The sequence below is a fragment of the Liolophura sinensis genome, chromosome 1, assembly GCF_032854445.1.
Source record: "Liolophura sinensis isolate JHLJ2023 chromosome 1, CUHK_Ljap_v2, whole genome shotgun sequence".
Taxonomy (NCBI): Eukaryota; Metazoa; Mollusca; class Polyplacophora; order Chitonida; family Chitonidae; genus Liolophura; species Liolophura sinensis.
The window spans coordinates 72,252,707-72,276,821 of record NC_088295.1 but is presented as its reverse complement, the minus strand read 5'-3'; the positions used below and the strand labels follow the sequence as shown (position 1 = coordinate 72,276,821).

The window sequence follows — 24,115 nt, the reverse complement described above, 5'->3', positions numbered from 1 at the left end:
GCGATCGGTTTTGCATGTAGATCCCCTGCAAACTCATTAATAGTAATGTGTGCTCAAGACTTAGCTCAGAAGCAGTGAACGCTCAATTAGATAATCCAAGTGTAAACTATTAAATCAGAGAGTTCAATCCAAAATGAGATGAATGCCTCTCCTTTTACATGACATTGGCTTTATTTGTACTCAGTGTGGCATGTTGTTGCTAATTTACCACGATATCGCCGAAATACTGTCCACGTGGGATCAAGCTCTAACCGTTCATTCCTTCATTGTTACTTTACTGACGGTTTTGGAAATGAGTAGCATTACTGAAGTGGATTTCCTTTTGAAGTTTTGGTGTTGGCACTTGTTTTCAGAAATTAGTTTTGTGATGATGGATATGTCTTTGAACCTGACAACGTAATTCCATTCACCCAACCTCCTTGTAAGACCATATCAGAATTAATGTGTAAGACTCGTGCAGAGATAAATATTCAGGACTATTAACAAGAGAACTGCGGAGAAAGGATAAGAGGCTGGTCAGTATAATGGACTTACAGGGCAGCGACGACAGTGTGATAATAGGCAAATCGCCACTTGTTACCGGTGAAATACGGCCTCTTGTCAGTTTACCTCAGGGTACCATTTTGACTGTTCACGTAAATGCTTAAACAATGAAAAAATTACACGCCTCCTATCAACGTATCAGAAGTGATGTGTAGTACTCAAACGGGGATATGTTCTCAGACCCATTAACAACAAAACATGATGAACGGATAAGAGGCTGAACAAAAGAACTTATTTATTCAATATATCTTTACTGAACAAAGAATGTAAAATGTGCTCCATTGTTCCTTTCATTTCAAATGTTTAAATCTGCTTCTACCGCTCAATAAGATATTTTTTCATTATTTATTTGATTGGTGTTTTACGCCGAACTCAAGAATATTTCACTTATTCGACGGCGGCCAGCAATATGGTGGGTGGAAACCGGAAAGAGGCTGGGGGAATCGACCAACCGCAGGTTGCTGCCAGATCTTCCCACTTACGGCCGGAGAGGAAGTCTGCATGATCTGGACGCTACGCTAGCGCGGTAACCAAGTGAGCCACGGAGGCCCCCTTTATTCATTAAATCAGTGCAAATGGAACCATAAAGAATCAATCACGAGGATCAGCTCTTGGCCTTGATTAACAAATTCAAATTCCTAATAAAATATTACCAATAACTATGGACCTTGTCTAATTGCTAACTGTGTGTTAAACTGTCATGAATTTTGAACTATTTCTCCACAATCAAAATCATCATTTTTAAACATGATTAGGGAAGAAAAACGAGCTTAAGAAACAATCCGTTTCTGTTATAGCAAAGATTATAATTACCTGGCATAGCACGAATTCTGTTTCTTGCTGAATATAACAGTGTTGTAATCTGAACCAAATATAAAATTTACGATCACTTGTCGTGCCAACGGAGAATATAACAATTAATGACCGTATATGTATTACATGTTCTAGCGTGCAGTAATTTACATTCGATGTGTGAGATTAAAACTTACAGGCATGAATCATATAAGTATGGGAAATGTTTCGGGAAAGGTATACACATGCAAATCGGTATGATTTAACCACATTTTAGGATTTAGACTCATCTTGATACAGTACGACTTAAAATACACATAGCCACGAAAACGCCATTCGTTGGAATGTAGGAAGATTGCAACACACCAAAACCAATCACACGCCAACAAAACAGACAGCAATCTCCTCATGAGACCATAACGTGTCACCAACAATTTATGCATGGACAAGCGATGGATTTGAGTGAGGTGTTAAAGGGCAACTGAGGTAAGATTCCAAACTCCATGCGTGATGCCTCTAGCCAGACAACAAATGCAATCAATGGTTTTCAAAGAAAGTGAGAATTAAGCGAGTTTATGTCAGTGATGTGGGCGATTCAGCCTGAACATCTGTGGCGGCAATCAACGACGCATGGAGAGAGTTGTGCTGAGAGTGCTGGTGGAGGTGACAGTTGGCTGAGAAGTGTAGAGCGAGCCGCGGCTGGATCGCTGCCTACAACACACCAGCTTAATTAGCACAGTGCGGAACTTCCGACTGCTGAAGAAGTAAAACAAGAAATTGATAGCATGGTGGATTTCCGCCACAAAGAAGACGATCTCACTGGCGAGGTGGTACCTTGCCGTTTCCTCGGTGCTTTTCGCGTAGTTCCAATTTACGGAGACAAGATGAAATATACAAATGGGCAAGAGGAAACAAACGAAAGCGACGGAAACGGTGACCAGCATGATTGTTATTTGTCGCTGCTGAGTCTGCTTGCTCGAACCCACACACTCGCCATTTGTCATCTTCTTCTGAACTTTAAACGAGCGCCGCATTCCCCAAATGATCAGGCCGTTTAACCCTATTAAAATGACACAAGGGAAAAACGCGTACACGCATGAATTGATCCAGTACCACACGATCTTATGGAAATAGACGTATTCAGGTCGCGGTACGCAGTTTAGCCCCTGTGGGGGGTCCTGCCATACCTCTTCATAAGTCCACGTGTTATGAATGTTCACGAGGAGAAGTACCACGGCAATTATGGCTACAGAGATTTTCGCCCTCCGCATGGTGAAGAGTTCCATTACCCGCAAAGGGAACCAGACGGCTACAAAGCGTTCAATGGTCATAATAACGAGTGTCCATGTGGAGATGTGAAGAATACATTGGCCGACGTAGGTGAAGGCGGCGCAGCCGATATTGCCCATGGGCACGTCAAACCCCGTCATCTGCTGGTAAATCAACCGTGTTAGAAGCACCAGCGTGTCTAAGACGGCCAACAGCGCCACGTAGAACGACGAGGTGCTGAATGGCTTGATCTTGGAGATCGTCACAAAGGCTAAGGAGTTACACACCAGTCCTATGATTGTCAGGATCCAAAGAGCACTTTTACTAATGTAGTAAGCCACCATAAACTCCGTGTATAGTTCTATTTCACCGTATCCCAACCTGCCCCTGAAGGCCGTGGTCGTGTCCAAGGGGGCAAGACTGACGTTGTCAGCCCAGCTCGCGGTCGTGTTTTCTGCCATCGGGAATGTATGCGGAGTTGGTGAAGTAGGTGAGTGGAATTCTCAGAGGAAAAACATGGCGAAAACACGCGATGCAAATCAGAGGAAGAAGGACTAGCCGGAAGTTTGGCCTGTGAAGATAGAAAAAAGACAAACAGTAAAGAGCTGAGCCAAAAAAGAGCTGTAATTATCTCAGAAGCGTTTTTTAAAGATTTATTTTCCTTTTTGTCAAGGTCTAAGTGTAAACGTTAAATTTCGTGGAAATCACGTGATTGCCTTAAAAACACTCGTATGTTTTCCCCGTTAGCGTGTTAACAAATGACAGTGGTCGATAGTTAAACAGCCGTGTTTGATTGGTGTCTTCACGTTGTCAGTTACCAACTGAAGCGGAGTCAACCCCAATGCAAGAGACTCGGAAGGCTATGCCGTATCCCCTACATCGTAGGTGAACATCGACTTCTCAACAACTAGCGAAAGCGTAATCCAATAATGCATGAAAATTCCAATAAAATCACAAATTTTAGGGCGGAGAATGATTTTCGGCAAGAGAATTCTGTTTAATTAGTCTGACTGATGGTACTTCACTCTTTCTGAAAATATTGGAATTTTTGCTCAATTTGCTTGAAAACTTGTGGTCAGTGATTGTTAAACATTGGATGATTGAGGGTTCGGTATGTATGATTTCATGGTTGACTGAATACAATTACATTCGTTCGAGAAAAAAATCTTCGACATAAACGACGTAGTTATTATACTCAAAACTATTAACATTCAATTCTTGGAATCTCTCTCGTCAGACTTGAACAATTGATTGGACGCAATCCCATTACCTTTCGGCTAATATTGCATCAATCACTGACGACAAATTATTCCGCATGTATTCCGATCACAGCCCCTGCCTTATTAAATAAACAAATTCTAAACTAGACAAACAGCTGATACCAGTCCCGACCGAACGTCAATCGACTTACAACATATGGCAAGGGATACTACGGTTATGTTACATGTTTATATCAATTCACCTTATTGCCACATGTTCTTTATTGTGAAAGCAAGAAGTGAAAGACGTGTGTTAAGCTCATTTACCACTGAACAGGTTGCGATGATGTATCTGGCATTTTCCGAGTTCGAAAAAGCCGTTCTTTATAATATTTTGTCATTAAAGTTTCCAGCAATGAATTAAAACGTATGGCAGTATCAGTCACACATCAAATAACATCACGGATGCTACACTTATAACAATATAACATGGCAAATGTTGTAAACGACGAGTCCTTACCAAGAACAAAGCGACAGATATAGGAGAGGCTGTTCAGTTACTATCAAAATGCCTATACCGGTGACTCACAAGACTGTTGAAAAACGCAAGCGTTCAGATGGAAATGTCCATGTAGTGTTTGAAACATTAATGTTTCTTAAAAATCGTTTTAGGCAACTGCTACCAAGTACTGCAAGTAGCAACATTTTAACAACGCTTTAACTAAAGGTTATGCCATTTTGTGACTTCTAATGGGACTACACAGGTATTCGTAATGCCCGAAGTGACGTTACTCAGTTCATCAAAACACATTTTGAAAAGCGTCAGCCTTAAAGCCTTGGTATCTTTATGACCTGTGTGACCTATGTAACTAATTTAGAATGAAGATCTTGCTAAAAGAAATAAAACGATCAATGCAGAGTGATGATTATCCCCAGTTAAATTCTGAGAATCCAAGTAAATGTTGGAACCAATTATATACTACCGAAACTATCGCTGTATATAGAACTTTTTACTTGAATTACTTGATCAACTGGGCCCCAGAATCCAGTACTTTGAAAAACAAGTTAAAACATGAAGGAATACTCATGAAAAGAATCCAATGCTTTAAAATAAGCGAAAACTATAAACAATACTTTACCGGGTTTAGTCTTCGGAGAGATGCACGCGCAATTGAAGGGTATGGTATGAAGAGAACTATCCCGATAAATTAGGTTCAAATCTTCTCCACCTTCTTGGTCTTTAAACTCTTTTTAAATTAATTTTGGTAAGAATTCCTCCTTCTTACAGCCGATCAGAGAGATTTGAGGTGTGCACAGTCCGAATGACCGCTGAACATCTGCATCCCTTTGGCTTGTGGAATCTGAGCTGTTTTATACCGGAGCACCAGTGACTGGCATCGATCCCAGTCTGGCCATACAAACGCTCCGTCCGCCTTCACGATACTTTATCCGTGGTAATGCTGCCGTGGACGTCATCAGCTCTAAGACAGTATCAGATTTAGATGCCTCTCCTAACAGTTCATACTACATACTCCGCACTTTGTCTTCATTGCTTTCTCTACCTTACACGCCATAATCCCCTTTCCCCGTGAAAAATAATTTGATAATTTAGTTACGCATGCTGGTTTTAATCTTTCACAAACCAATACAAGCTCAGCAGCTATTTATAATACTATCCACGATTCATTGTTTTCTTTGACGTGTCTTATTACTTTATTATTCTTATGAAATCACCCAGCATGCTACGTTTCTCGTTACTTTATTATTCCTATGAAATTACTCTCGATTTCGCTGAGGGAAACGTACGTGCGTCCATACTTGTGGGGAACGATGGGACGTCCATAAAAAAGCCTGTAAAATACATAAAACCATCTCACTCACAGACTCATAAAGACTCACAGATCTAAGCACATGAAAATCTTTGAGAACTAAGTCTTTAATTGGTTGTCTAAAGCATACCTTTACCTTATTATTTCTGTAAAAAACATCCGACATTAGCATGCTTTGATATATTCTCGAATCAATACGGGAGTTTAATTTTCTTGAAGCATAGTTTTACCTTATTATTTCTAAAAAAAAAACTTTGTCCTTAGCATACCTTGACATGCCCTCGAATGAATAAGTAAATTTTTTTTTTAATATATTTTTCTGAGATATGTTTCTATATTGTGAGAAATGCCCATTAAACCTATGATGGAAAATTTGAAGAAAAAAGTGGTTTATAAAGCTTTCATTTTTACACGCACATTTTATTAATTCAACAATCGCGGCTGGATCTAATTTGAAATTCAAGATACATCACTTTCCATTACATAGTTTATTCTTTATGGCATAATGTAACGTGCTTTATGCGACCAAATATATACATACAATATATTAACATATGTACCCTACATTTAAGTCTGCAGAGCTTACACCACAGCGTTCTAAATAACACTAACCAGTGTACATAAGATCCAGCGTCAACAGCTGTCAGAAGATACAGGCCAGAATTATTTAACGGTGAAGATTAAGTTAGACATTCAGTACCGATGTCAGCTACTCGTGCTGATAAAAGAATAAAGTTATAAAAAAGACTTATCTTTCAAAGCCGGTTTTTGGCTACTCGCTCGCATGCCCACAAACATAAAAGCATCGCTTTGTCAAGTTGAATCTCTGATTGAGGTTTCCAGGCTAGTTTTTTGATAGCATGTTTTATTGATACGTCATGTTTATTCATGAAAGGCTTTCACTTGAAAGCCAATATGTTCGCATTAGCAGCTAGTCTAATACCGATCGTCTAAACAAGCATCTTAGTGATTCTAACATTTATGAATTGGGGATTAATCCTATAAATCGATCCAGTGCCAAATTGAACGTCACTACTGTGTGTAATATTGGCTATGCATGTCAATGCCTTCCTTTTATATCTCGTAAAATAACTTTAGGGGAAACCTAGGAAGAATTAAGTCCGTACTGTATATAGTAAATTGTGATTAAGAAGGACGAAAACGGGAGAATAGTTTTGGTTGGGGATAGGATATTTGTTCAGTTCTCCCTGTATAAATTATTAGTTTTCCAAGAACAAAGATAAGGGTTATAGACGTATTATACACCGATCCCTCCATTTGACTTCGAATTAACTCATGTTTGGACAATCGTTTTCAAGTTGTTTGCTTTGAGAAAACAGTAGAATTAGTATCGATTAGTGTTGCATATACATTTTATCGACGGAAAAAAGCTTGGAACATGGTTCACGCCTTTACCGCAGTCTAGTCGATCAGTTAAAATACCCCAAGAGATCATAGCTAATCAGCTTTTATTTTAAACCAGGATATTGTATAATTAACAACGTAAGGCTTTTCAGAGGGACAAATAGACTTCTGATTTACTTTATGAGGTAGGACAAGGCGTTACAGAACAAAAACACGTGTCACAAAACGGAATGACTACTTGGTATTTAATATCTCCTTCATGTTTCACGATAAACTGTTAATACAGTGTGATACTTCGGGAAATATAACCGGTAAATCAGTTGTCAATCGCACCCAAAAGAATGCACGTTGTCACAAAAATATAACAAAAAAAAACACAAAAAATTTAAAAGCCCATGAGGTAATGTTGTCGAATTATGAATTCTGCGAGCTAGCTCATACGATACAAATGTTGAATCATGTGTTTCTGAACATAGGACATATATCTCTCAACCGTATTAAAACTACTGTATTTGATTTGCTTGTTTACATGGTAAAATGCCTGGTTTAATTGTAAGAATTATATTCCAATGGCTATAAACGACGATATTTTCACAAACAGTTACTTAAATAATTACACATTAAAGATAAAATCTGGCTACTGTCAGTGCGTATGTAAGGTGCATGATGTTTGCTAGTTCAGCCAAGATATTTCAATGTGAATATGAATGTACTGCATTCATCTCTCCATATTTCAATTTCAATTTAAAGTTGCTTTGGTAAAATCGTTGGAAGGAGATGGGTGAAGACTGTGTTCTCTTTGTTCATGTAAATAACATATATCTGGGTCTATATATATTTAACCACATACATTGATCGCGCGTTTCAGTGGAAATATACGAAATACCACTAACGTTATGTTGCGAGTCTCGTCTTCAAACATTGTATTCTATATTTTTTTTTTTATATTTTTACTTGTCAGGGTCTGACCTACATTTTCCCCGCTACGTACGTTATGGCCTGCACTGTTATCCAGTCTTGCGTTCTCGAGGCTTCGGCGTTTATGAGTTTAGGGTCATTTTACACAGTTTATACATTCTGGAAATATGTATTGGTGTTGTGATTATGTTTACGATCAAACCATCTAGAATTTTCTTTACCTTAGTCTATAAAAATGAGCCACGGAGTTGTGAAGCTCGCATTCATTTATTCTTCTTGAGAGCAGTAATACTCACTGTCATCCACTGTGAAGGACCTTATCTGTTTGGAGATATCGGCTTTCGCGCCATTCGACATTCGTCATTTGTACTGCATTTTCTGTACGCAACACTTTGTGAGCTTGTGTTTCGCCACTTGCTATTTTGGAACTTGTATAGCTCATTGTTTCTTCGTGCGATTACGTACATTTCATCCCAGTTTACCCTGGAAGTGACTTTGTCTATTTTCCGAGGAGTGAAACATACAGGGACAGCTCGGCATCACGGGCTCTACTGTCATCCCGTCCGCCCTGAGAAGTTACACCGTCACAGGCACTTGGAGAATAAACCGTCGTCCGCCATTATAGCTTGTCACTTATCGGACTGTCATCCGTCGATTGAGGAATATCTCTTAACCGTGGATTCTGTATTTACGTGGATTGACTCGCCTTTGGAAGCCGGAATATTCCATCCGGATTTAGACGTTGTCATCCGTAAGAGACTATACATATATATTTGTAATTATTTGTATTGTTTTGTATATTATTGTCAGTTGTATTATTTGTCTATTTTGTTCAAATATATGTATTGATCTTATTCAAGCGTCTTTGTGTTTTTTGATTGATCTTGTGTAAGGCCTTATCTGAGACTTAAACAAGCCAGTTATTTCTCAGTTTGACTCTCCGATAGCGGGAACTAAAACCTGCTTGTTCTGGATTGTAGCACGTTAATTGTCAGCTTGTTTAGCTGTGTTTTTGGTTTTTGTTTTGGATTAGAGATTCACATTTTGTACTAAAAACATACAGAAACTGTTTATACAGTTCTTTGCACACTATATTCTGTCATTATAGCTGAGAAAACCAGTCACTCAGCAATAGGATTATTAAGAGTGACTGGTTTTCGCCAGTTGTGGTTATCTCTCAGCCCAATGGTTCTATACGTCTGTGTGTGGATTACGGAAAGGTCAATGTTGTAACCAAGACGGATTCTTATCTTATTCCCCCTATTGAGGATTGTATTCATACGGTAAGAAATGCCAAGTTTATTACTAAGATTGATCCTGTGCCTGATTGCATGCATATTGCTTTGTGTATGTACATATAATCGTTATAACATCATTTTGTCACTATTGTTTATATGTGTTATATTTAGTGACTGTAAAGATCACCGTACTTATGTACAGTTATATTTTATTTAGAGGCGACGTGTTATGAACCCTGCCTTTAAACATTGTATTATATTTTTTTATTATTTTATTTGTCAATGTCTGACCTACATTTTTCCCTCTGTGTATGTTATAGCCTGCACTGTTATTTGATCTTGTGTAGAGGTATCGCTGATCTGGGAGTTCAACAAGAAAGTTGTTTCTCATGTTTACTCTCCGATAGTGGTACCCTTGCACTGAGATAAATGAGGTCGTGCGCTCGAATTCAGGCATGGCTACTTTGTTTGCTGTTTTACCTCTGGCTTTGTACATCTCTACGGTGGTTTCTTCGCGCTTGTTCAGTTTCCTTCATCCAAGAAAAGAGAGAAAAGCAGCTCTGAATATTGAAGTTACGGTATGTTATAGTCTATATTTCGACCACCATATGTAAGTGCCATCATCAATAAACAAATATTGTATAGAAATATGAAATGTTAGGAGTTGAGGGTTAAATATTAATGAAGTAGTTGCTTGTATTTTTCACTTCATGTTGTACCTTGTATGGTTTCTTCATACTACAGCTCAAGTCACGTTTGATAATACCACTGTTTTGTCCCAAACCGTTCTATAGTCGTTGTAATAACCATGACTGTTATAATTTTAACTTTGGACGATTAATGTAAAAACTGACTCGGTGAGAACCACACCTTTGTGTCGATATGTAGACACCGGCCTGAACTCGTCTGTCACAAGCCCTTTATAAAGCCTGTCCCACGTCCCAATTTCCCCCAGAAGTTATGAGGCACGTTTTATTACCTAATGTCAGGCCGGTCATGACGTTTGGGAAAGGAGAAAAGCATTGGCCGAGATGTATAGTGATACTTTTTAAAGCAGAAAATAACTGCAAGGATCAATAGTGATTTCTGCTGTGTGAAGAGATAACGGTTTGAGCGTCCAGTCAAATCCCGACCAAATTATACAGCACACTGACACCCATCACCCGGAAACCACATTCATATCAAGTCAGTTTATATCCATGCGCAGTAGCCCCTGTCCGTGGACTCCAGGCTCCTATCCCGTAGATCTCTCCTTAATATATCAAACTTGGAGGAGGAAATATAGAGCCTCATAAGATTTTACTTGTCTCTTCTATCAAATCTCACAATATCCAAAACCCCATCGCAGCTCGATCCTTGACTATTAAATCAAAGCAAATGATATTCCAATGACAACTCTTCTGTAACACAGACGCCATTTTGAATCTGAGCCAAAATTTCACGTAGTCCCAATTACTGGAGAGCAGACTTAGACATTAGAAGCCAGAGAGTGGAATATTGGGAACATACCCATGTGCCATTGTTGTAATATAAGCGCTGCCTTTATTACTTCAACTGTTTAAACATTTCAGCTTTACACATGAAGGGACCCCAATTTGCGATTGTATACATATATACGTACGTTGGCCATATAACACGTGATGACAACCATTAGTGCATATCACTATTTAGTACTGAGAAACTTGAAATCGACTGAAGACACAACATGATACTAGACTGAAAGTTCGCCACCTGATAAATTATTCAGTTTTTATTTTTAAATGGCATCTTTTTCATTAAAAAAAAAACAGTTGTTGTGTCGTTTGCCTATTACTATGCAAATTATGAAATACGGACGATGTTTTCGTGTAGTGGTTACGTGACTTGTGCTGGGTTGAAGTGATCCAGCTGTTGGACCTTGGGCAGATTCTGCGACAAGACACGCCTTGACGGGACGAGGAGACCCTGCTGACAACGTCTTTACAGCCAAGTAATGCTGGATGTCGTGAACGCCTTGTCTTCTAATTCCCATTTAACGGGTACGCGGCCGACAGTCACAATCGCTTCCAACACAAATCGATAACCTTCTAAGACGTAAGGTCGAAATCAGTGCCAAAGAAAGTGGTAACTCAATCATCAAACAATAAATCACTCAGTCCATCAGAAGTTTAATAGATCAGCCGAAAGTCCTCCAATTACAAGAGTCTACACAGTTCTACATCTGAACATGTGGACAGGTTAAAGTACTAAGTAGGTTGAAGGAGCTCAGTTCGATGTTGTAAGCATAGGCATTTTCTTGCCCTATGTAAGGGCTCTATTCTCCAGAGACAGTTCAGTAAGTCAGACTGGAAAACTCTAATAAATAACTGAAACCAAATCAATATAAGCTCTGTACTTTTATTTACGTAAGTCTTAAGTTTATATGGTCTTTATATGTCATTATTAAATCTAGCGCCCTACGTCAAATATGGTATAGAAGCTGTCAGATTTGATAATAAACAAGTTCTTTGGGCTAGAAACAAAATGTTTATTATAGAACCCTGAGTGAGGTAAACTGACAAGAAACCGTATTTCACCTGTTGCATGTGACCATTTGCGAGCTATTACACTGTCGACGCTGCTCTGATCGTATTCTCTATACTGTACGTCTTTCATCATTTTCATGCTTTTTACCTGATGCTCACTGTAAAATATAGTGCGGGTTAACTTTGATAAAATGCGAAAACACTTTTCAAGTGATATATGAATGGTATTAGAATGTAAATCTAAGCAGTATTCGTATGCCCCTCGTAAACCGTACATGGGACGTTCAAAGTCAGTAATCGCATTTAAAAATATCGTAAAACACCAGTTCATGAATGAATATGTCCCAAAAGATAATAAACAGTAGACGAAACTGGCAACATGAAAGAGGACAGCAAGAGACAGAGACAGAGAGAGAGAGAGAGAGAGAGAGAGAGAGAGAGAGAGAGAGAGAGAGAGAGAGAGAGAGAGAGAGAGAGAGAGAAATACAAGAAACAGAAAGAGAGAGAGAAAGAGAGTGAGAAAGAGAAGAAACAGAAAGAGAACATTTATAGACCATTCTTTTGAGAATTTAAGGGAGGTTGTTCTCTTGGAGGAATTTAAGAACAGTGTTCCTAATCCCCTGCTGAGGAAAATTTACATAGGAAAGATAAATAATAAAACGCCTTCTTAACTTTCTACATTCTGTTATATTCCAACTGCAGTTTCAAACTTCATGTTATTTTCAAGGAATATATATATACCCGACCCTTTGGTATGTTACTATCCTAAAAAGGATAAATTACGATTTCAAACTTGAAGTTGTCCCCTTTATCTAGGTTTAATGACGACAATGACTGCGTGGTATCAAGAATGGTTCCCAGGTCTACGTAACGTGACACGTTCCCCAGGGATGTTGGAATTAGTTATCAACAAGCTTGATTATTCCCTTTCACTGCTCGATTGGTCAAGCATTATGGTCATGCGGTTTTGCATATCAGAACAAATGGTAACTTCGGCTCAATCTGGGGATCTCCACGGAAGAATGCGGTCTAATTTGGACGCTGCCGAAATCAGTCGTGAAGCATTCCAGTGAATTATGATAATGGCTTGTTTACAAGCACGTTTAAACGACAGTAGAAGATGGCCATGGAGGTAGTCACAGGGCCTCCTTGGAGAGTTCGCTCAATCAGGAAGATTAATGTCTGAATTACTCTGGAATCGAATTTCGGGCGACAGAAAGCTTCTTGCAATAAACGGTCCGTTTGCTGTGGTTCATTCCACCACATTCTGTAAAGCTCTCCTTTAATCCGCAGTGCACCGGTGGCCTCCGATGACTTTGGCGGACTTACGACATATTCACCGTAGATACAATACTATTGACCTATGTCATCATGTATAACCATGCCTAGAATTTCAGAATCTCATGGTATTTTAATGATCGATACATGAAACTACTTTGCATTTATCATATACAAAAGTGGAACAATATAGTAATTTAGGAAGTATCATTTTTTGTGGGGGGATTTTAAAAAAAAAATTATTTATTACTGAAGAACATATAGCTTGTATGACGCCTGATTGGTCTATGGATGTGACAGAAACCATACGGAATCACTACACTTTGTGCAGTGCGTCAGAACGCCTTGGACGTAAGGCTGCAACATTCGAACATTAGCACACATTTTTATGCCGATTTTATATGTGGATTTTTAGATGTATAAAACCTTCCTAACACACTGCAAGTCTTACTAATTGTTACTGGGCACAAACTACCGTGTTCCCTGTAATTTAATAACCATCTTTGTGCTCTCAACTCAATAAAATAATTGCCATTCAGTTTTGTTTCATGCTACACCAAATATCGGGTCAGACATCAGGTGATTTTGTGGTGCATTCTGAATATATGAGGAATTTCATTCACTGATGATTTTGCAGTGTGGACTTTGTGCAATACTGACATGACATTGTACGATTTGATACCTAATGCAAGATAATTAAAATAAAACTGGAAGGATTCACACACTAACTGTCATCGGTGAAGAATCGTTGAAAGATTCGTGTATCCAGATAAATCAAAATATATCGCCATTTATATCCAAACAGACAGACATTGACAGACGACTAAAATAAACCAACAGACAGACAAATACGAGCGGCCGAACGTACAGACAGAAACAGACGGACGGTCAAACAACCAAACAAACAAACAAAAAGACACAGGTATACGACCAAGCAGACAGACAGACACGGGTATACGACAGACACAGACGGACAACCAAACAAACAAACCGACAGAAATGCAGACAGACAGGTAGACGCACAGATAAACGCCGGAAGAAACAAAGCTTTCTTACCGGAAGTAATTAGAACAGAGATCAGCTTCCATCAGACAACAAGTAAACCAAAGTGAGTCGTGTATGATATTAATTCACAAAGCGAAAGGACAGAAAGAGTTTCGTTGTCAGCATTATTTCGGCGCTATAACCACAGCCCGATATCTTTGGTCGCCTTCTGTATGTGCTTTAAAATAGAAATCTAGCAGCCTGTCTCTAATCCGTTGAAGCCAAACAAGCTGTTGGTCCTGACTTTCTCCCTCGTGGTATCTAAGCTGAATACTGGTGTTTGGCGATAATGACCAGGTTGGCCAATCGGCTTTAATCCGCTTATATCGGATTGTCGAAGATTGCCTGCCACAAGATTCTGAGAAAGGATCCATTTTTTTATAGCCAAACACTGTGATATTGCTCCGTCGACTTAAACGAGCTTTGCTTCTTGACAGTTTCCCTTGAGCGAGTTTTGACCATTCTCTAATTAACTGCCTGAGAAAATGAACATAAATGTGTATTCTCACAGTGGCAATGCATTTTTTATCACTGTGACCTTGGCAAGGCCCAATAAGCGTGAACAAGATGGAGGCACCCTCAGACGAGGAACGGCAAACCCTGTTGGTGATGAGTCATCATCACCATCCATCGAGAAAAACACAGTTAGACCCCAGGCACCCTCTGCCTTATTTATAATGACTGTCGGATGTATTCATATGAGGGGACGAAAAAAGCTGGAGTTCATATCGTTCATTCACAAGTTTTTGGCCATCATCCGTCAACAACTGCGCAGTCTCCAGTGATGTGGAGTCTGTATCGGTATATAATGGAACTTTGATAACAAAAACTCTACAACAAATATTTACGGAGCCCTATATATAGCCTTTAAAACTATTTTAACCTTTATTTACGTGTCCTTCAAACACAAATATAGGTGCTGGTGGATGAAGCTTGTTGCTCATTACTGTTTCACACGTGGACACAATTCTAAGGCGCGGTAACTACTGAAATCAACCCAAGGCTCTTGCAACAACACTCTAGCTGTTTTCCAACATAATAGCCGTGTTTCGATCAATAGCCTATTTCCAAGAAAACTCGTCTCAAAATATTTGTTCTCTGACGGACTATCAATGACGGGTGCGATATTATTTTGTTTTCTGCCAATAACTCATTCGAAAAAGAAAAAATAGCCCCGAGTTGTTTTTGGGGTGTAAAAACAACAATGTTGTTGGTGACCTACTGGAACCGTTAAAGCGCATATCCACTTTGTGTGATGTATTTGCACAGGAAAATCTTAATGTTGAGAGATTATTTCTTTACAGATGCTGCCTATCTTTGGACGAAGATGGGGGCCAACAATTTGCGCATTCAATAAACTTCATCTGAATGTATCTGTGTGGAGAAAGTATAAATCGTATCTTGGGATGCCGGACACTGTAAATTTCATCTTTTTGGATCTGGGTTCGCGCGATAAATCAATGAGCTGGCTGCGCGGCTTGTCGCAGTTTTCATTGCCCACTGCATGGTAATATTTCGCGTTGACTGTCCAAGCGGTATTCACCAAATCTGAAAGTCAGATAAAGATAATTGGACGGTTCGTATGGCAGTGATAAATGTTTACAGGCAATTGAGTCGGGTTCATCTGCACGTCTCTACGACTACAGCAATCCAACGGAATCAATCGAATTGCCCCAGCAATAAACAGACCGGCCCTCCATCAGGATGGAAAGATCCCATACCGACCCGGCATGGAATGTGTTAATCCCCACGGATGGATCTGTACGTGAGAAATAAGTGGGTATATATGTATCGATTGTTGATGTAAAGGAATCATTTTCACTTGTGAAATAAAAACTACTTTTGAAGCAAATGTTGACCTTTTAAAAACTAAATTCCACTTTTGAAATAAAAGAATGAACAGTTATATAATATCTTCATTTTAAAATATTTAAATTTTTTTTCATTAAGATTATCACCAGGATTTTTACAACACTTATTATAGAAGGGGTATTTGTTTCAAACTTGGCACTTTAAAAATGGTTCTTACCCAGGAAGTAATCTGAAAACAACAGGTTCTAAAGAATAAGTTTTGGCATTGTAACAATTTTTTTCTTAAAAACCACAAAATTATTACACGAGGCATGCTAGTTATATTTGTTGCTCCAAATGCTTATTTACGGTCTTTTTCCACAAAGTGGTTCAGTTATCAATAGGATCTTTACTTGTAATATTACAGCATGTCTTCCCACAAAGTGGTTCAGTTATCGATAGGATGCTTGTAATATTACAGCATGTTTTTACAAGAATATTTCACTTATACAACGGCGGTCCAATATGTACTGAAAGATGTGCATATATAGCGTGCGTGTGTGTATGTGTGAGGTCATGTGACCGAAGCAGCCTATTTATATACACAGATTAATCAGGAAGGTTAACCCTTACTGCATTAACCAATAAGTGTCCGTTTGCAAAGCATGAAAGTTTATTTACTCCCTTAATCCCACTGAGCACATTTTAGCCTTTATTTGCGGACAATCGTTAGTGTTTGTTTAATGCCACACTTTGTGAAATGCCTCCGTATTTGACACAACCAATAAAATGCTGCTGCAATTTCAGACGGAGACAAATAACATTGAGATTACATTATCACGGGCAGTGCCCCGCTAACGAGCCCTGGATACCAGTCCTGTTATCTCTTATTGATTTATTGTAATGACCAATATTTATCTCATTGACGTGGGGAAAGAGCGGCTCTATCCACAAGCATGTTCCTTAAACAAACCGGGTAGATCAAACACTTACCTAACTCCCTCTTCCCGTGTGCAGGCTGTACCGGCCTATTGTCCACTGCACGATGATGACTGATTTCCATTGCCTTCTCACACCGCCGGCTAAAAGTCCAGAACGCTGACCTGTGCTGAAAAGCCTCTCAGATGCTGCTCATAATTCTATCAGAGAATAAATGGCACTGTTAGCAAACCTACATTACCCGCTGAGAATAATCGTCCGTGATTCCGTAATACTTGACTTTGGGGTCGTGGCTCACAAGTTCAGTGTAACTCTTTGTACATCGAAGAGTTCATATCACAGGACTGTATTCCCATCACACTTTTGGCACGGGGTGCTTTCTTGGGGGTTTTTTTGTGTTGTTCTAACACTATTTTCCCTTCACCACATGTGTTTGACGACAGACAAACATTATTAGACTCCTTAAAAAATTAAGATAATGATGCTTTATCACATCAAAAATTCTTGGTTGAGAAAGGTGGCTTTGTAGACCACTACAGAGTGAGGAGGCTTGCAGTTTGGAATCGCAATTCAAAGTGCATTAACAATGGTAAATCTACAAATTTGTTCCAGTGTTAAAAACAACTAATTTTCCAAGTGCACTGGAAGGATGCCCAGGATGAAAACGTCGACAGGGCTAGAAAGTCATCTTACAATATCGGATTTGTTTAGCCAGTCATGTCTTCAGCCGGGCGAGAGTTCAGAATCGTATGTAGGGCACGAAACACCGACATAGTCTGAACAGACTACCATCAGATATAATAAGTTTACAGGCCCTTAACTGTACTCGTCAAAAACAGAAATTTTGCCCTTCACATATATATCGTATTACGATCGCACTGCCATTCCGTCCGTCATCGGTCTACATTTATTTGAAACTGTAGCTTGGAATAATTTGCGAGTGTTGGTCCAACATCCGTTATTAACACTTCATCCAAATGTAATTACATGTACATACACAGTTATAGTCATTTCCTCACATGTCCGTTACCTATCATTCTCCTGTCAATTACAGACCACTTTACCTATATTTGCTATCAAAACACTGTTTCTAACACACCGTGTTCAATATTTTATCATTGCTCGTCTTTTTTCCCTCTCGGAAGAGCCGCTCTTCAGTGTATTCAAGGCAGCGCATGGGCGCTCCGGAAATTGACAAACAGCTGAGAACAGATGATCCGATGCCAGTGGAGCAATTTGTGCTTCTAATCTGCCCTCCTCTATAAATATGTCATTGATATCCACTTATTTTCTCTAGTTATCTACGATGCTGATACTGTAATTACGCACATTGGCTTCGTTATACGTTGAGGATCTCATCTCTCAACCCCCGAAGACGGGAAAACATCCTCCTCTACTTACAGAAATGCTTCAATGTGTAATGAAGGAAAGATGAATACACAATTTGTTCTATTATCGAGAAAAGTGAAAACTTTCTGTGGTATACTTCACAGAACAGGAAATTAACACTTAATAGGTTTATTACTAATAAAACACCGCTTTTAGAGTTCTTGTGTGGGTGTTCCGTATTATTATTTTCAAAGGATAGCTAGTAAAATTCCAAGTGATTACATAAATGGGCGATGTCGTTGTGCCTTTGAAGGTCTAATAAGCCTACAAATAATTATCAGTCAGGCTCGTTGTCGGTAAATTGCGCACGTCAGTTAAGACTTTTCTAAAACGCTCTTCTGGTTTACTCAGACTGACAGTTGCCATTGACATTCATAAGCACCCCAGCACGGTGTCGTGCTGTTGTACAGTTCGTGCAATTAATTGCCAGCAGATGTCGTGGCAGTAACACAAACCGTAGGTGTAGTGTTCCATTCCCGTAAAACACGCCTCATACGGAATGTTAAGACACTTGGGTAGTTTGACACCCAAACCGTATTTCATTTGTAGAATTTTACATATCACTTCTTATGAATGCAGGCTTATGAAATAGAAATTACCCAATTTTAATTTGACGAGTCGATTTGACATTAACACGGCATTGTGCGCTTCGAAGAATTAGAGGCCAAGGGCTATAGTAGACTTCTTACAGGGACAGGTAGTCTGTCACAAGTTTTACACCCAATTGCGAATTATAAAAAATATTCGGAAGTTCTATTTGCTTCTTTGTTATTTTCTTATTTCTTTGTCACTTCTGTGATTCGATTTTATCGTAAGACTCCAGACATCGACAATCTTGACGAGTAACCATTCAGTCTACGTATTAACACATCCAGATCATAATCAACACTGTGTCAGCAGTCTGTGTTTTCAAAAACAACAAACCAAATCCATTTGCCCTGACGTACAATCGATACCACGTAAAGAAGATGTTAGTCTTGGGCTCAGAGTTAACATACTTTTTACAATTCCCGTACAGCATCACTGCTCAGTTCAGTGTGAAGCGCAACCAACAAGGTGAACACTGCCAGATTGCTTGCCAAGAAATATTCGAGAGGTGACATATGAATAATATGATGTAACAGTGATGTCACAGTGATGTCACAGTGATGTACCTGGGATGTAGCTGGGATGTACAATTGTTACTGGGCATTCCGAGTTTTTGAAGTGTATTTAGAATAGTGTCGAAGAAAGAGAACAGGTGTAGACAAGCAGGCCGTAGGCGACATGACCGTATACAAGCAGGCCGCAGACAACATAACCGTAGATAGCCCGACGGTAGACAACTCGATCGTAGACAACCCTGGCAGTGGATTACCAGACACCATTATTCCTAGAATTGATATAGCTAAAAATCATGTTGAAGCCGAATGCATCACATCGAAAGTGAGACAAATAAAATACAAATGTGGCCAGTTTCATGCATATTGCGACAGTCCTAACGTTAAACACAGATAGTGAGTGAAAACTTAACGCCTAAAAGGTCTTTACAACACATCAAAAAGATTTAACGTTTGATCCCATTGCACGGCTTCACACGGCGTGTTTCCGACGCTAGCTTAACCTTAGTTTAGCGTCTGACAAAGCAGATGTGGTAAAAGGTAAAACATGAGCGGTAACGTGTTTGTCTGAGGTCTCATGAGGGGTTATTCCCACACTTTATGTCAATGGGAAAATTGTTTCTTGCTTTCGGAGTTTGGTCACGTAATGTTAATAGGACTTAGGGAACTACATTAATTGTATATATTCTACTAGTTATGTACGGAACAATCGCATACCAAACGGAAACTTTAAGATATGCCTAATGGTACTGGGTCAACATTTCCTCCTGTTATAAAAAGCCTGTGCTAGAGTCCCTGTTCCCTGAGCTGAACTATTACAGCTCTTCTCTCCCCTTCTGTGCTTCCCAGATACAGCTTAATCGGTAACCGGATCGTACCGAGTTAACAAAGGGGTAGAGCATCGTGTAGACCAATGTTCGATTAAACCACGTTTTAACCATTGCTTATGGGTATTTCCCTATCGGAGAACCCACACATGTCGATTAACAGCTGTGCATGTTGCATGTCTATAATCAGAATGCACCTTGTTCAGCTGAATCAAGCCAACCCCATCATGTTACATACTCTTAAAGGATCCCGGATATTACGGATTCAAGATAGCTTAAACTAGCGGAAGAATTCGATGTATCCATTAGGATGGTTCATTACAAATCTCCTGTGTTTAAGTGTATATTTGAATGGCTATATTGTTGTACAAATTTCTTTAGCTCAAACTGAAACTGAAAATTGTTGTAGACAATTATAATATAATAATTGTAATAGAAGATAATTGACTAACTTTGTCTTCATTATGGCCCACTGTACCAGCAATCGTTTATATATATTTGTATTATTTTTTTATCTTACGTATTTCTTAAAAAGATTTCTAGGACAGAACTTCTGTTTTAGTACATTAATTGGAACGCCGTTGCTTAAGGAGCCTACAGTTCTGAGATAAATGGAAAACAGTTTTGGTATCAAATCAGTTTATATCGGCCCTATATGGAATAATTTGTCTATTCTATTAGAAAGTTTACCCAATGTAAATCCACTGTGGCTTTCAATCAGAAGATTTATCAACCACGTGGGGATGTACGACGCTTGTCTTATTCCACTGATAGACACATTGCCTCTGTCCTTTTCAAGGGAAATATTCTCATGTATTTCAAGTCAACTAAACAAACAAGAAGCTATTGTGATACAAACTATCCAAAATTTCAGCATTTTGGTTATGACCATACAAGAGATACAGTTGTTTCTTCTGAACGATTCGCAGTTCATTTTCTGCCATATGTCAGTATTAGCTGAAGAAATTACAACCAACAAATCCTTGCACTGACTTAATACGAGAAGGGGAAGGGTGGTGGTGGGGGTGGGGACAGAGCAATATCATTAGTTATAGCGCAATAGGTGGTTCAGCAATCCTATCCTCGGGTAAGGCGTGACAGTAAAACACCTTCCTTATTATACTTTACGAGTAGGTTGTTTGGCGCCGCGTTCTGATTACCACGAGATTACCGCAGGATTTAAACGTCTGAAACACAATAAAACACTATACAGTCATCAGTGAAATTAGCTTTAATTTCATTCGTTGAAGAAGGGGCCTTTGGGGCCTCCGTGGTAAGCTTACCAGTGCGGGGCAGTGAGATAATGAGCAACTCATGCTTGCTTCCTCTCCATCTGTACGTGGAAGGTCTGTCAACAACTTTCGAATGGTCGCGGGTTTCCACCGGGCTGTGTCCGGTTTCCTCCCATTATAATGCTGGCCGCCGTCGTAAAAGTGACGTATCCTTGAGTACGGCGTATGACACCAAACAAACAAATAAATAAATAAATCAAACATTCGTTGAAGAACATGTCATGTGGTAGTGTCGGCTTTATATGCTCCAGTAGTGTTTGATAGGCCCTTTGCTAATATACGACATATCTACAATAATACCGACTCCACTGAAGGCTATTCTTAAGGGTATAGCTCATCGTCCTGAAGGGTAGGGAATTCATACACACTATAAAACCAAAACACTGGCAAATATTTCATCTGATTGTTTCAAAATTAGTGGATAGTGCTGACGTACGGGAAACAACCTACCCTTCAATCATGAATTCCTAGGGCTTCTCCAGCAAATGAGTTCAACAAGGGAGTTTAGCAGAAACAATACTTTAAATCTTTGTATTATGGTCGTTATAAGACACAAATTCACGATCACAAAACAGATTTTCTTGGTAAAGGATAAGAGTCAACTATCCAGCCACAAATTCTTTTAATTGAAAACGCAATAGCAGATTGTGAGGAAAAATAGTAAGCGCTAATGAGTTTTTAAAATTACCAACTTTGCCATAGTTCGGTGTATGGTAGTTAAATGGTAATAAAATTGGTAGAAATGTATAGTGCGGATTGCTCTATGTCTCCTTACTAGATAGTCAAACTTAATGAGCTCTGTCGGGTCGACTGTACCTGGGAAGAGTAACCTGAGGATGGTTGAGGGTTTTTTCTGGGCTCGGCCAGGTTTTCTCCAACCATATTCTTGTCACCGTCGAATAAAGCTAAATATTTTTGAGTACGGCTTAAAACTCTGATCAGATAAATAAAGAAATAATCATTATGTACACTTATGGTTGTCGTCTGTTTCGAATTTTTCACTTCTTGCCCGTATTGCCTCAACTCTGGATCACCCGGCCAGACGGTGCTCAGTACATTTACCGTCTTTAATTCTTTTCGTACTGTGTAAAAGCTAATTCTGCACGTCGAAAACAAGCTAACAGTGACACTTCTGAGTGAACCATAGTCTCAATCGTTATGATTTAGTGCTGGAATTTCATCACATTATGTGCATGTCATCTACCAATATGCCGAAGTATAGCTGTTTTATTGAGTACAGATTCGAAGCTTACTATTTACACTGTGGCAAACTTTAAGAACATTTCATTCGTCAAGCAGACAAGGTATCAAATATTCCTTGCTTATGACTGAACCGCCAGTTTCCGCATTGGACAGCATTTTCCCGTGATACTGGTATGGTGGTTGATTTAGGAGGGTGTTGTTTTGCAAAAATTCGGAAGCCGTGAGATTATAAACGTGACTAATGCTGGTTTGTGAGATATAACCGTGTTTCCTTCCTGCAAACGTGACACATACAAGAGCATTTACTGATGACTACAGCTCAGAGGCCAACAGTAACCTGATTTTGAAACAGACCCAACAGAAATGTATAACAGTGCTCACGCTGGTTTGGTGGTTGATATATGTCTCTCCCTTACAAAAGATTTTTTAGCTAAAACATGATTCACATTTTCCCTTATAAGAGAAATGCCAAAAACAACTGCTGTTGATTATCAGCTATGTGCCATGTTCTCTAAAGTGAATTTAAAGGATGGTACTGTAAAATGATGAGTATGGTTTTAAGCAAAATAAAGAAATGTGTGGCAAAAGAATTAGAAAAACTGGAGTTTAAAGTTATATTTACGGCCTAAGAAGAAAGCGGAGAAGCTCTTTTGTGCTCTTGTTAGGCCATATCATATACTCCTTATTAAGAAAAAAACACGACCATCTTATCTATCCTTTCATAAAAAGAGTTAGCAAAGTCATCTTTTTAAAGTACCAGAAAGATATCAGGCTTCTTTTCAAAGGACTGACTCTTAGTTTGTTTCTATATTAAATAGTCATACAACATTGTGTACAAATGCGATTGGGTAAACCAATAATAGGGCATTGTAGAATCTGCTTGGTACTTCACGGGTACTTTTCAGCCCTCTGTAGTGGGTCCCACCCCACCGGTACTAATATACGCTGGTACTGGGAATATACGCTTCGACCATCTCACACTACAATGTGACTTTTGCATAATCACTATAGGAGTATCATGCGACAATATTAGATTATACGGATTTAAGCTTTCCTATGTCTTCAACGACTTCGTTCCTCAAGAAATCTAAGAATACAAAACAGTCACTGGTATATGCCAAACCTAGACTTAATTCATGTTTATAATCATATGATGTAGTTCATTAGTCGGGTGGCGATCACGGTGGTGGTGTGTCGACAGTGGTGGTACTGACAGTGGCGGTGGCGGTCGTGGTGGCCGTGATCGGTGTCGACAGTGGTGGTGGCAATGGTGGTGGCAGTAGTGGTGGTGGTGGCAGTAGTGGTGGTGGTGGTGTCGGCAGTGGTGGTGGTGACAGTGGTTGTGGTGGTGTCGGTGGTGGTGGTGGTGTCGGTGGTGGTGGCAGTGGCGGTGACGGTGGCGACAGTGGTGGTGGTGACAGTGGTGGTGTTGGCAGTGGTAGTAGTGGTGGTGGTGACAGTGGTGGTGTTGGCAGTGGTAGTAGTGGTGGTGGTGGCAATGGTGGTAACAGTGGTGGTGATGTTGGCAGGCAGTGGTGAGGGTGGCAGTGGCATTGGTGGTGGTGGTGGCAGTCGTTGTGCATGTGGCAGTGGTG

General features: G+C 39.5%; 2 protein-coding genes across 2 annotated transcripts; one reads left to right on the top strand and one right to left on the bottom strand.

The window, feature by feature from the left end:
- Nucleotides 1-1,955: 1,955 nt before the first annotated feature.
- On the bottom strand, nucleotides 1,956-2,948 carry LOC135463759 (growth hormone secretagogue receptor type 1-like). Its single transcript, XM_064741189.1, has one exon. It carries the CDS (start codon nucleotides 2,946-2,948, stop codon nucleotides 1,956-1,958), a length of 993 nt encoding a protein of 330 aa, XP_064597259.1.
- Nucleotides 2,949-12,036: 9,088 nt separating this feature from the next.
- Nucleotides 12,037-24,059, top strand: LOC135463750 (uncharacterized). Its single transcript, XM_064741176.1, has 2 exons — nucleotides 12,037-12,172; nucleotides 23,722-24,059. The coding sequence occupies exons 1-2, from the start codon at nucleotides 12,037-12,039 to the stop codon at nucleotides 24,057-24,059; spliced, it is 474 nt and encodes a 157-aa protein (XP_064597246.1).
- The last annotated feature ends 56 nt before the right edge of the window (nucleotides 24,060-24,115 follow it).

Coding starts and splice junctions, on each gene's coding strand:
- LOC135463750 (XM_064741176.1), top strand. CDS start 12,037: ATGAAAGAGGACAGCAAGAGACAGAGACAGAGAGAGAGAGAGAGAGAG. Junction 12,173..23,721: donor GAAAGAGAGAGAGAAAGAGA/GTGAGAAAGAGA, acceptor GTGTGTCGACAG/TGGTGGTACTGACAGTGGCG.
- LOC135463759 (XM_064741189.1), bottom strand. CDS start 2,948: ATGGTGGCTTACTACATTAGTAAAAGTGCTCTTTGGATCCTGACAATC.